Source organism: Quercus robur, chromosome 2 (assembly GCF_932294415.1).
Source record: "Quercus robur chromosome 2, dhQueRobu3.1, whole genome shotgun sequence".
NCBI lineage: Eukaryota > Viridiplantae > Streptophyta > Magnoliopsida > Fagales > Fagaceae > Quercus > Quercus robur.
Window position 1 is genome coordinate 67089245 of NC_065535.1, and position 14437 is coordinate 67103681.

The 14437-nt window shown below is 35.5% G+C and overlaps 3 protein-coding genes across 3 annotated transcripts; 2 read left to right on the forward strand and 1 right to left on the reverse strand.

Moving 5' to 3' along the window:
* Positions 1-1991: 1991 nt before the first annotated feature.
* LOC126714623 (chloride channel protein CLC-b-like) lies at positions 1992-6012 on the forward strand. Its single transcript, XM_050414845.1, is given in 7 exon segments — positions 1992-2376; positions 2503-2703; positions 2818-2999; positions 3584-4121; positions 4434-4925; positions 4927-5581; positions 5681-6012. Coding segments are annotated over 7 exon segments (2358 nt in total). The 5' UTR covers positions 1992-2194; the 3' UTR covers positions 5789-6012.
* Positions 6013-6277: 265 nt separating this feature from the next.
* On the reverse strand, positions 6278-11041 carry LOC126714624 (uncharacterized). Its single transcript, XM_050414846.1, has 15 exons — positions 10782-11041; positions 10566-10680; positions 10375-10486; positions 10244-10288; positions 10062-10129; positions 9754-9808; positions 9575-9654; positions 9400-9483; positions 8716-8829; positions 8246-8364; positions 8037-8154; positions 7697-7830; positions 7419-7569; positions 7183-7262; positions 6278-6626 (listed from the first exon to the last, which is right to left on the reverse strand). Exons 1-15 carry the CDS (start codon positions 10955-10957, stop codon positions 6542-6544), a joined length of 1536 nt encoding a protein of 511 aa, XP_050270803.1. The 5' UTR covers positions 10958-11041; the 3' UTR covers positions 6278-6541.
* Positions 11042-13189: 2148 nt separating this feature from the next.
* LOC126714626 (uncharacterized) lies at positions 13190-14349 on the forward strand. Its single transcript, XM_050414849.1, has one exon. The coding sequence runs from the start codon at positions 13323-13325 to the stop codon at positions 14238-14240; it is 918 nt and encodes a 305-aa protein (XP_050270806.1). The 5' UTR covers positions 13190-13322; the 3' UTR covers positions 14241-14349.
* Positions 14350-14437: the final 88 nt, after the last annotated feature.

A 14437-nucleotide genomic window follows, 5' to 3' on the forward strand; every position in this document is an offset into this window, starting at 1 on the left:
ACATTTTTTTTTTTTTTTGGGGTCTAAACATGAAAGTTATAATGTGAAAAATTATGTTGTCCCTTGCTTGTTGAGGTCCCAAAACCATGTCATTCGAGGGTGGAGTTTTTTAAAGGCTTAAAAACCCTACAATTTGCTACGACTCATGATTAGTGTAAGTGAAGTCTAGTGCCAGATCAATGGGTGAGACAAATAGGCAACTGCTTAAGGCTTCCAATGAAAAAATGCCCCCAAAGTTTTATCATTAGAGAATAGAGATAACCCTGTACCAATGGAAGTATTAATTAAGCCTCAAATATTCATCAATAGATATTAAGTAGGTTTTTTATATTTTTTATTTTTTTTTTATTTTTTTTTCATCAAAGAAAAACTCGTTAAAGAAAATTCTTTTCTTTGGCTATGGCAATGACTGTTTATTTTTCTTAGTTTTAGATTGTAGAACTCATTAATCTCCCACTTGTAAATAAATTTATGCTCAAATTTTATTTAGAGATATCAAATATTTAATTTTATCAAAATTTTCAATCATAATTGTTTAGTATTTGGTTGCTTCACTCAATAAATAGTGTTTATTTTAGTTATATAGTCATTGAGTAATAGGATGAATTTGTTTTAATTTGTAATTTTGCATCTAAAAATATATATTTTTAATGGAAAAAAAAGTTAAATAGATCTTTTATTTTCTGTAAAAAAAAAAAAAAAAAAAAGATCTTTTATTAATATTTAAAATATAAGAATAGACCCCATTTAAAGTAGTCATCTTAAACCCCATAATGCCTTGAGCCGGCCCAGCCATCTCTTTATAAATTTGCAATATGAGTAATCTCATGATTGTGCAGATACATATTCACTAAGTCTATCCGTTTATAATACAATAGTACCAGCAGATTAGGATTTCTCAAAACAAATAAGTGATAAAAAAAAATTTTAATTATGCATGTTACCTTATTAATTTAATTTAAAAAAATTATATTATCAAATAATAGGAAGTTGGGATCGAGCTCCAGGTTGGTTGATTATATATATATATATATATATATATATATATATATATATATTTATATATATAGGACAACTGCATCATGAATTTCATTATCAAGACCCAAAAAAAAAAAAAAAAAAAAACCCACACATGGCATTGGATGATAAATAGGAAAAACATTTTTTTTTTATAGGAGAGAAATAGGAAACATTATTTGGTCCTCTTGGAATATTGAAAATGAAGAAGAGGCTGATATGTGGGGTCAATAAACCCATGTTTTTTTTTTTTGAGAAAGTCAATAAACCCATGTTGATCCGACTAAATAGGCATAATTTTAATAATCAATTATTATGCTATGAAACTATGGATAAGGTGTGGCCTTTCAGACACTTGAAGGGCCAGTTTGATCTATCCAATTGGCTAATCACAGCCGGCCATTTGGCATTGCGAATTGAGACTAGAACCATTTTGTTATTTACAATACATAGAAATTTATAGAATTCTTAGAAAATTTGTTATGTAAAGAGTAGGAGAAATTTGTATGGAGTATAGGTGGAATGGATATGCATTACGATAGAAAGTGATATGATCAAAAGGAATTGTATAGTTGGTAGTTTTTATTTATGTGAAGCGGCCACAATAGAACGGGAGGGAGATTTTGGCTGACTAGTTACTAGTAGAGTAGTCCCTTTGACCCAAAAAATTCATTTACTGCCATAATAAAAGTGTAAATTCTACCTTTTAAGCATCAGTATCGTAATAGTTGAGACATGCACAAGTCACGTTGAATATGTAACTATCAAATGCCAGCATTAGAATGCCCTTGAAAATGAATTTTGCCATTTCTGACTCAGAATTTTGAGAGTAATCCCCGGTAGGCTACTAAAAATTTGTGACGTTTCAAAGGAAATGACCGAATTAGTCATCATTCATTGGCAAGCGTCCAATCCATGGTTCATAATCAGCTCAGGAAAGAACGCAACCACCTACTCCATAAACATATCTCAATGCCAATGTTTTCAACATGTATGCAAAGAAACAATCATGTGTCTATTAATAGAAAGAACATGATGACTGCATCATTGCATGCTCTCTCTCATTTTGAATTCCCTATAAGAACAGAAAAGGTATCTCACTTTGTTCCAATCCAGAACCAACCAAGAGCACCAACTTCTGAGCTTCTTAGAGTCTGTGTTTAGACTTATTGCTCCAATGGAGAAACAATCAAGTCAATTTATTGCAGAAGCAACCACCACCCAAAACATGGAAGTAGAAGCTGATGAAGAATGCAATCCACTAAACCAGCCACTCCTCAAGAGAAGCCAAACGCTTTCCTCCAATCCACTGGCCATGGTTGGAGCCAAAGTTTCCTATATAGAAAGCTTGGACTATGAGTAATTACTAACATCATACCATCTCATTGTTCTTAGAACTCAGTTCTCTTTCTCATCTTCTATCTTTTCAATCCTTCCTCCAAGAAATATTTATGTAGAAGAAACTTGAAAGTCATTTTGATGCAGGATCAATGAGAATGACCTATTCAAGCATGACTGGAGAAGCAGATCTAAAGTCCAAGTATTGCAGTATGTATTCTTGAAATGGACACTTGCATTCCTTGTTGGACTTCTTACTGGTTTAATTGCCACCCTCATCAATCTTGCGATTGAGAACATTGCTGGCTACAAGCTTCTTTTCATTGTCCACTTGATCCAGAAGAAAAGGTTTGATAACCATTTCATTTCACACTGTCACAGCTCCTATAATCAGTTTTGTGTAATCTATTATGTCAATGGCTAGGATGCAAATCTTCTTTATTGGTTTCTAATGTGGTGCAGGTTTTTTATGGGATTCATCTATTTCACTGGGGCTAATTTACTTCTGACAATGGTTGCTGCTGCTCTCTGCGTCTGTTTCGCGCCAACAGCAGCTGGGCCTGGGATACCTGAAATCAAAGCTTATCTTAATGGAGTTGATACTCCCAACATGTTTGGAGCTATAACATTGATTGTCAAGGTGTGTTGCCTTTCACATATATGATATTGCCTTTGCCTGTATAGTTTTAGTAACAGAGTACGTGCTAAAACTGAGAAATTGATTTTGGAGGAACAATTCTAGTGTACTACATTACAGGAACACTCAATGTGGCTAGCACCAGAGACTACAGGTTTCTTCCGGTGGGATTTACTTACCAATCAGAAATCAATTCTTGAGTTCTATTAACTATATAATTATTATTTTCCTATCGTTACAGTGTTAGGGGCTTTCAATGTTTGATAATGTTCAATGCCTGAACAACATAAACTTCTGTAATTTATTGGTAAATGTTTACTTTTTTTAATTCAAACTTTAGTTAGTAAATCTAAGGACAGTTAATAAAATATATCCGCGGGGAGAAGATTTTTTTATTTTTAATTTTTAAAATAGGAGTTACTCTATTTTTTTTTTTTTTTTTTTTTTTTGGCTGAAAAAAATAGGAGTTACTCTAGAGTAAAAGATGTACATGATGTGGTAGGCAATGTTAGATGCCACTTTACTATGTCAGGTCTTTCCTCTTTTACACTAGTTTATCATTAGCTAAGCGGCCTGAAACTTTTTCACTAGTGTCGATAATTGGAAGTATTGGAGCTGTCTCTGCTGGACTAGATTTAGGGAAAGAAGGGCCTTTGGTACACATTGGCAGCTGCATTGCCTCCTTACTAGGCCAAGGGGGGCCTAATAATTACCGGCTTAAATGGCACTGGCTTCGCTACTTCAACAATGACAGGGACCGCCGTGATCTAATTACCTGTGGTGCTTCCTCAGGAGTTTGTGCAGCTTTTCGAGCCCCAGTGGGTGGTGTCCTCTTTTCTCTTGAAGAGGTTGCTACATGGTGGAGGAGTGCCCTCCTCTGGAGAACATTCTTCAGCACTGCTGTTGTGGTGGTGGTGCTCAGGGCCTTTATTGAAATATGCAATTCTGGGGAATGTGGACTTTTCGGGTCAGGAGGGCTTGTTATGTTTGATGTGAGTAATGTTACTATTAAGTACCATTTGATGGATATCATCCCAGTTAATGTAATTGGCATTATTGGTGGAGTTTTGGGAAGCCTTTACAACTATTTTCTTCACAAGGTCCTCAGACTCTACAATCTCATCAATCAGTAAGCATCATGTCCAACTCTTCGTTCTCTTTAACTCTTTAATATAATGCAACAAGAGAGCACAATTCAGGCTAAGTTAGGCCATTTTGCAGTCAAACATAAACTTGAAGTGAGGTAACAGAGACAACCATCAGACCACTAAACAGCTACACCTAGATGGCCCAATTTCTTCAAGTAATTTGATTCATGCCATCCAAAATTTAACCTACACTATGCTCGTCACAAGGACCTAACTCAAACTGACCTGAGTTTTCATATCTAGGTCTCATTGTGATAGCAATAATTACTATTATTTTGTTTATGGTGTTGCAGGAAGGGAAGAATCCATAAGCTCCTTCTCAGCCTCACTGTCTCACTTTTCACCTCAGCTTGTCAATATGGTCTCCCTTTTCTAGTAAAATGCAGGCCTTGTGATTCCTCCCTTTCAGAAACTGAATGCCCCACCAATGGAAGGTCAGGCAACTTCAAGCATTTTAATTGCCCTGATGGTTACTACAATGATCTAGCCACTCTATTTCTTACCACCAATGATGATGCTGTCCAAAACATCTTTTCCACAAACACTCCTTATGAATATCAAACCTCCTCTCTCCTAATCCTCTTTGCACTCTATTGCATCTTAGGACTGTTTACCTTTGGCATTGCTGTCCCTTCTGGACTCTTCCTCCCAATCATCCTCATGGGCTCAGGTTATGGCCGCCTACTAGGTCTTGCCATGGGGTCTTATTCAAATATTGACCGGGGGCTTTTTGCTGTGCTTGGTGCAGCCTCGCTTATGGCTGGCTCAATGAGGATGACTGTTTCACTGTGTAATATTCCTTGAACTCACCAATAACCTTCTATTACTACCCATAACAATGGTTGTCCTCCTAATTGCCAAAACTGTTGGAGACAGTTTCAATCCAAGCATCTATGAAATTATACTACACCTAAAAGGCCTGCCTTTCTTGGATGCACATCCAGAACAATGGATGAGAAACCTCACAGTTGGTGAGCTTGCTGATGCAAAGCCACCAGTAGTCAATCTCCATGGAGTGGAAAAGGTGGCCCGAATCGTGGATGTACTGAGAAATACTACACACAATGGTTTCCCTGTTGTAGATGATGGCGTGGTGCCACCATTGGGAATAGCCACTGAGGCAACAGAAGTACATGGTATAATCCTAAGAGCTCACCTTCTTCAAGCTCTAAAGAAAAAATGGTTCTTGAGAGAGAAAAGGAGAACAGAGGAGTGGGAAGTGAGAGAGAAATTTAACTGGGTTGATCTGGCTGAGAGGGAAGGAAGTATTGAAGTGGCTGTGACAAGTGATGAAATGGACATGTACATCGATCTGCATCCTCTCACCAATACAACGCCTTACACAGTGTTGGAAAGCATGTCAGTGGCAAAAGCTATGGTGCTTTTCAGGCAGGTGGGACTCCGCCATTTGCTCATTGTACCTAAGTATGTAGCAGCCGGGGTGAGTTTTTCAACTTGATAATTTACGCAACACACACAATATTTATGATATGAAATGGGAATGAGTGAAAACATACCTGATAGTATGCTCCATTTATAGGTACCTCCTCTTGTAGGGATCTTGACCCGGCAGGACTTAATGCCCTACAACATATTGACTGCATTTCCCCATTTGGCAAGAACAACGAGTGGAGAAAAGGGGAACTGAGTCTCTCATAATACAAATGGCACTAGCACATTTCTGGAAGCAACACATCTCTTCCTGTTTCTATTATTTTTTTTTTACAACTTATGATTTTATTATCAAATTCTAAGAGCATCTCCAGCAGATTAGGCAAATTTCTGTACTGTTTGGAAAATGAACAGTGACTTTTACCTTTTAACTACTCACATTTTCAAATACACTTTCCAACAAATTCTCTATCTCATTTAAATATTATATCTATTCATTATTTATTCTTTTTTTAACTACACATCTTTCAATATTTTTTTATTCAATACCTGATTATTATAATAGAAAAAAAACATTTGAAGAATGAACAATTACCCATCAGACTTGATGAACTACTGTTCATGAGCCAAAAAAAATTACAGGTATAGAGAGTTCATTGGAGACCTATTTTGTGGGTTTACTCTCTATAGCTGAGAGGATTTTGTGTTCAGCTCTCCTGTTGGAGATGCTCTAAACATGATAAAATAGATAATGCAATGATATCAAACTTCATTTTACCGTAACTGTTCTATTTTATACAAATTTCTTCAAGGACGAACAAATTTTTTTTTTGAATGCAACAATACAGGGGAACCAACTATGACAATTGCTTTCTGATTCAGACATCTCTCATCTATATGACTCATTTTGCATGCAATTTGCCCATCTCTAATAGTTGCATCTTCTTTGTCTACTCTTAAGTGCAGTTGGATATTAGTCCATCATGCTTTATCCATAGCTTAGTGTTCCTTACAAGCGTTTCTTCTTTTTCTTTCCCAATTTCTTTTTCTTGAGGCCTCCTTGACCCCTCTTGAACACAGCTAAAACCTCAATGCTGCAAGCATAACCCAAAATTAATTGTCATGGACATATTTAATGCTTCAAACTGACAAGAACATAGTCCTTTGAAGTTCATAGTTAGCTACCTAAAAACTAAAAAGTGGCTAGAAATATAGATTCAGTTCGTATGGTCATGCAAAGCTGTATTGCATATAATTTGAAAGAGATTAAATTCTATAAGGACGGGGTGTAAAATCCATGTTTTACATCATCCAATAAGTGATTGTCATGTCAACATTTTACTTAAAATTCAATACATCCTACCACACCTAACAACATCTCAATAAATTTCCAATTTGGTTGGATTTATATATGAGTATTAGAATTGATTGAGTGTGATTGTGTTTATTCTTAAATATGTGATAAGATGATGTGGCATGTTAGGATTGGAGGGGTAAAACATAGGTTTTACACCACGTCCTTATAGAATTTAATCTCAATTTGAAATCAAAACAAGTAACACAAAGTTACATTCAAGATGACGTACTCATAAAGGACCGATTTACTATTGGGAGGGCAAGATAGAATGGAATGAAAGAAGAGATCAATACCTCTGGGTGCCAGGAAAGAAATTATAACCATGGGCTTTTTCCAAATGCCATGCCTTACTAGACAATAATAACTTGCAATCCTGTTAGAAAATTGATGCAAACTTAGCTAACAAAATAGTCAACTTAAACTTCAGAATTATCAAAGAGGACAAAAGCAGTGGGAAAAAGTATAATCAAAGAAGAATATAATCTGATTCCATGACATTGTATCGCATCCACTTCAACTGAGGAAGTACCTCTTTGAAGCTTTCCCACCCACAACTTATATAAATAAGCGTTTCAGGTAGTGCTTGACTATCCACTGAAGTTGTTTTGCTTCCAATCTGAACTGAATCTTCCCTTGCACGCAAAATCCATGGTCTCTTTTCATCTTTGGCCTCATGTGGACTGAAGTTGACATACATATCATAATGTATTAATAACTTGCCAAGTTCTATGATTTTAACAGTCTTTATAGGGACCATTAATGAGATATGGTTTTAAATTTATCTAGGGAAACACAAAGTGTTCCAACCTTTCAGATGATGATTTAGCTTTATGCTTCACTGATTTTATATTCTGTAATGCATCAACAAGAGATGTGTCCAGTCCCTTTCTAGGAGGATCAACCACAATTACATCAGATCCCACCATCCAAGAAAGAGGTTCCTGTTTACTTGTAAGTACATCATTGAATTAGTCCTGAACCATTCCATAGCTAAATCAAAGGTCAAACACAAAGATTATTCTATACAAGCACCATTTCATTTCCTGTAAAATAAAAGAATTTCATATTGAAAAAAACATTACTGCAATAAGTATTAATCACGTGTGGAATTATCATAAATTCCTTAAATTATGGGTTAAATGCCAACCTTTGAAGCATCTGCATGATGCCAACTGATGCTGCTATCTACAATTTTTGGCAGGCGGTCAGCTGTCTTCTCAAAAGATAACTTTGATTCCTTATTAATCTCAATGCATTTGACAGACCTGAAAAACAATAATAACAACAATGAGTTAGAAATTTAGAAAATAATAAGACTCTAGGCCCCAGCGCATTTATAACTATCTTGGTTCTTGCCTGCATTTTCTAGTGGCTGCTAATGATAATCCAATTACACCAGCTCCTGCATACAAATCAGCAACAGATGCACCAAAAGGAACATACTTCTGTAACTTCCGGAGCAAGATATCAAAAGCCTGAGCATTGGACTGAATATTATTATTACTTGTGTCAACATAAGATAAAATTATGCATGTCTTGCTATCAAGTTCTAGGTATCTAAAATAAAAAAAATGAAAATAAACCTAAATGATGCAATAAAACATAAAAGGACAAAGAAACTTGGGCATCCCAAACAAAAAGAGGCAGGATCTAAATCCCAATACTCAAGTTCTCTATGCCTTCCAGCCCATAAATCCTATCTTTTCAAGGAATTGATTCTACTTTGATCCACATGTCCATTGCTGTCCAATATTTGATCTAAAATAAAGAATATACATGCTCAATTAAATAAGAAGAGGGTTTGCTTGATTAGAAAGTCCATCTACCCGTGTGTTTGCTTGGCCAAAACTGGATGGAGCCAAGGCAATATCAATTCCTCCAACATGTTCCCAAAAGTCTCTCTCTCCTAAAAGATGTCTCCATCTATTCCCAAAAATTATCTGCATCATCAGTTAAACATTCTTAGTTCCACAAGTTTCAATCTTTTGAATAAATACAACAATTTGTAAACTATCCTAGCATATTGCATAGCAAATAAGTACATGAGAGAATACAGTAAGTCTTGCAGTTAAGAAAGCAGATCTTAAACTGAGATGACCTGCATTAGATGTCATAATTGTAAAGGAAATATTAACCATTGTAAGAGTATACCCAGGAAGTGAAATATTCATTTCCCTTTTTATTTCAATCATCTCCTCAACATATTATCCTTTCCGTAGGCTTTCGAAACCCAACATTAACAGTCAGTGTCAAAAGAATATTCAAAGCATTTGAACTTTCACTCTAGACATTTTGTTCCCAGGACACTAATGCAGAAAGCACACAATCCTATACTAAAAAAAAGGCTTTATTACAATAGAGGAAATGCTTTAGATATGCTCAATTGTACAACTGTTACCACTGCTGATTGTGTTCGACTATCTGAAACATCATAAAGCACACATAGAACAAATAAATCATGACAGGCTATACATAAAATATACTCTCTTCAGAAAAGCATTTTAACTCACATTGTTAGCTGATGTCTGAAAGTTAGCCCACACAGAATGGATTAAATGGACATTGCTCTTTGGTCCACCATTTCTCCATAGAAACTGCCATAGTTATAAAAATATGATGATAATAATAATAATAAAAAAACACCTACAACAGTTACAAGAAAACAAAGCAGGCTGGCAAGCTCACATTGGCCAAGGCATTAAGTTTTTCGGAATTGGGGGAATTCTCATTCCTCGAATTCCAAACCAGAGAGACCTGTACTTTACCTGGAAACAATTATAAGTTCATTAAGTTTAAATCTTAAATTGGTCAGTGTTAAAAACTCAAAAGAACAAGGCAGCATTAGTATGAATTCAGCTAGTAACCATTTCTATATCTTTCAGAGGCCGGAAGGGATGTGTTGTATGTTGTCACCGCCATCTGCACACACCCACCACTAGTCAAATTCCAAATTTCTAAATGTCACAACCACTGCATTTACAGAATATATCCACAAAACGCCTTATTTTCCCCGTGCGTCATTTGAAATAAAAATCTACCATTTCACAGGAAATATTTTATACTTCTTCGTTAATCTAGATAGTGTCATGTCATTTAAAATTAGCTATCATCCCTTATTTGATGGAACGAGATTTTAAACACCATTTAGTAGTTAGTAGCATAACTCACTCACCTGAACATATCGCAAATCACCTGTTCCCTGATCCTCATCATACGGCTCAACATTCAACTCAGTAATTCCTAAAAATTATCCAAAAGAAACACATATTATACTATTCACCAGCTAAACTTAACACCTAGTAAAACATTCAACCAAAACTGAGCTTGTTAATTTATAAATTTTTTTTTCGTTACCTCGTCTAAGCAATTCGACTGCAGCATTAATATTGGGATGGTGAGCTACACAACACAACAAAACCAAATATTTAAACTTCAACAACAAAATTTAACACATTTATTAATCCAAAATTAAATTGCAAAATTACCTTTACACTGAGGAATGTCTACTACATTGTGAGTACCCTCCTGATAAAGCCCGATAAGAGGGCTTTCCGCCGAGCCGCGAACCGCGAGTTTTGCACGGCACCGCCATTCCCACTGAAAGCCAAAAAACAAAGGCATTAAAATGAATTTTCAAAAAGCCCTAGAAATTAGCCGGGGTTATTATAAGGTGTACCAGTCTACAAGTATCGAAGGTGAAGTCTGAGACACCTAGGGTTTTGAAGAAGTCGGTGGCTTCGTCGACGATGATCGGACGGTGGAGATTGAACTCGTGAGTGCACCCGGAGCACCTGAAAAATAAAAAAATTTAAACAGTTAAAAAGAAAAGTGGGCAGTTATTATTCTGTTAAAAAAAAAAAAATGATAGTGAGAAAGAGAGAAGGGTGCGTACGATTGGAAGTGAGGGCAATGGAGGGCGCAGGTTAGCGAGGGAGGAGGGGTTGGGGGCAAAGAAAGGGATGACGTGGAAGGAGGGGAAGGGTGGGTGCGCAGTGCGCCGGGGGAGGCTTGGCAGGTGATGAGAGTGAGAGAGGAGGGTGGGCGAGTAGAGAGGAGGCACAGTGGCATTGTGAGTCTAGCAGTGTCCGGAGCTTGGCTGCTCCTGCTCCTGCTCCCTGGTGTGGCGGGAATGGATAATATGCTAGAAAATGGAACTTTCTGATAGATAATTAAGGCCTATTTGGTAGATGATTTTGAATACTCATTTTCAGTTTTTAAACCATATTATACACATTTTTTTCACTCACATATATTTTAAAAAACTACAAACAACATTACTAAAACTCCCCTTCCAAACAGCCTCTAAATATCTTTAGGATTTAAATTTATTTTTGCAGGAAAATTAGCTTGACATTTTTGCAAAAATGAGTTTGATACAAATTTTGGTGCGAAATTGAGAGTGTACATAGTTAAAAAAAGAAAAAAGAAATTATCAATTCAATCTCATAAAACATCTCCTCGTAATATATGTGGATCTCACATGTGGTAAGAGAAATATCTTATGAGATACCTTCTCGATAAATAATTATTTAAAATTGAGGTATAAAAATTGTATCCGCGTACCTTTTTCATTTTTTTTCACAACTTTTAAAATGACTTATTATAATTGGTGCATTTTGAAAACGTATTAGTTGAACCGAATTGAAAGTGATGTTGTTAGGCCATGTAACACTTGTAAAAGTATGTTGTGCAAAATATATCCTCTTAGCTCTTGCATTGCATGCTTCATGTGAGAGAAAAGTTAACAACTCATCAAAACTTAAAAAGATCAAAAAATATTCTATGAGATTTAAAGTGAATTATTAATCTCAACCTCACCTTATTCCTTAAATAGTTTACCTAGGAACACACTTATTTTCACATGTAATTTCACAACCTACTAACTTAAACAGTTTACCCATGAACACACTTATTTTCACACCTAATTTTACAACTTATTGACTTATATGATTGTAAGTGATTGACAAAAAGTAATAAATCCATATAATAAGTAATAAGTAGAAAGTATCTACTACTCACAATAAATTGTGAAATTGGGTATGCGACTAAGTAGGTCCCTAGATTTACTCGCTTGAAATAGATAGTTACACACATATATAGGGACTCTAGGAACTTAAAAAGGAAAATTAAATGAATAATTTATAGAACACATTCAATTTCATAATACCAGAAGTGATGTGCAATTGTGAGTAGTGTTTATGCCCACCTCCGATTTACATGAATCCATTAATTTTTGTGATCACTCGCGGTTACATAAGTCAAAAGCGGTAAATTTTGGTGTGAAAAATGGTTGTCCATAGCATAGTTGTCAGTATCGTACGATACGCGATACATATCGTATCGTTTGTAAAAAGTTCTGTATCGTATTGGCGTATCGTAAGTGCTCATGAATCGTACGATTCAATGTGTGTATCGTATGAATCGTATCGTATCGTAAAATCGTACGTATCGTACGATACATAGACAAATGCTTTAAAATAAAATTTTTTGTTAAAATTTGTACTTCTATTTGAATCTAACAAGTTGTTAGACTTATTTTTAACATACAATTATTAGTTTGCTTAATTTTGCCTACTAAAATAACATATTTATAAATTTTTCCCCTCTCTCCTACAATTGGACTACACAGTACACACTTATCTTTCACTTTAATATTTTTTTTATTTTTATCATTATTGTTACAAGTCCAAGAAACTAGAATGCCAAAAAAAAAAAAACTATAAAAAATTATTAAAATAAAAAGAACAAGAAGAGATAGTAAATGTTAATGACGAATGACAATTAAGAAAATTTTAATAAAGAAATAAATTTGCAAAATTATAAACATGATGATAGCGTTGGTGTAGATGGGGTTGACTAGGTAATTTGATGAATATGATAAAAATAAATTATTATTTTGGGTCATTTGTAATATATTATCACTTTTGAATTTAAGTAATTTGAATGTGTATGTTATGAACAAATGCTAGTTTAATTTATTTAGTTAGCTTGTTAAATATTATTACATAAGTGATGAATAAATTAGTTATTAGTTAAATATATTCAAAATTTATAATGAATATACCATTTATATATGTATATTTATAATTTTTTTATGAATTTTATTAAGTGTTTGTGTATCTTACGATACACGATACGATACGATACACGATATGAAAAATTTAAAAATCGATTCACGATACGATTCACGTTTTGACAACTATGATCCATAGTATTAAGGGGACCCAAACTCCTAAATTCGTAATGTTGACCTACTCCTAGGGATATACTGTATAAAATATAATATATTCCCTCTCGGACGTTCACAAATTCTAAAGAGAGTAGCGACTCGCGAACTCAACGGGCTGATCTGATTGAGTGACTGTGTTTCATTCCAGGTTCGTGAACCAACAATATCTCTTGCTCCTTTTTTCTTTCTTTGTCCCCTAAAGTCATGTCCTCCGAATCCAAATCTCAAACGCCCTCCTCTGCAATCATACCACCACAGCCAGGGGAATGTGAAAACTCATCGAAGGCCATGAGCAATAAGGCAGACCAAAAAGAAGCCTCCCCCGCACGCAAGGCTAAGCAACAGAAGGTGATAATACCAAACAAAGATGGTGAAAATCTCGTGGGGTTATTGCATGAAACTGGGTCGAAAGAGATTGTGATATTGTGCCATGGTTTCCTATGCACAAAGGAGAACAACACCATAAAGAAGCTAGCTCTTGCTTTGGAAAATGATGGGATAAGTGCCTTTCGCTTCGATTTTGCTGGTAATGGAAAGAGCCAAGGATCTTTACTCTATGGTAGGTATTGGGGAGAGGTTGAAGATTTACGTGCTGTGATTGAATACATTGGTGGAGTAGCAAATCGAGCTGTGAGTGCCATTATTGGTCATAGTAAAGGGGGTGATGTGGTTCTATTGTATGCTTCTAAGTACCATGATGTTCACACAGTTGTGAATATCTCCGGTCGTTTTGAGCTGATGAGAGGGGTTGAGTTTCACTTGGGTAAAGACTACATGGAAATGATAGAGAAAGAGGGGTTCATTGATGTTAAGAACAACAAAACAGGGAGTGTTGTTTATCGAGTGACTAGAGAAAGTTTGGTGGAGTGTCAAGGTACAAATATGGGTAAAGTGGGTTCTGGGATTGAGAAGGAATGTAAGGTCTTGACGGTGCATGGATCTGCCGACAATATCGTCCCTGTTGAAGATGCACTTGAGTTTGCAAAGGTTATAGCTAATCACGAGTTGCATATAATGGAAGGTGCAGAACATGGGTACACAGCACAGCAGACAGAGTTAGCCACAGTTGTGTTGGATTTTGTAAGGAGGGCAAGGCAGCAAGATTGTGATACAAACAACTAAACATGATCGGAAGGATTTTTTAGAAGATTTTAATTTTCGTTGTTGTCATTATCTCGGTTATTATTACACTTTTGTCTTGAATATTATTCCGATACCAAATTACTGTTTACTTTACCTTTGTCTATAATCATGCAGTTATGATGATTAAGGAGGACGGTCTCCACATCTCATTGCAAGAAAAACGATTGCGTAGAATT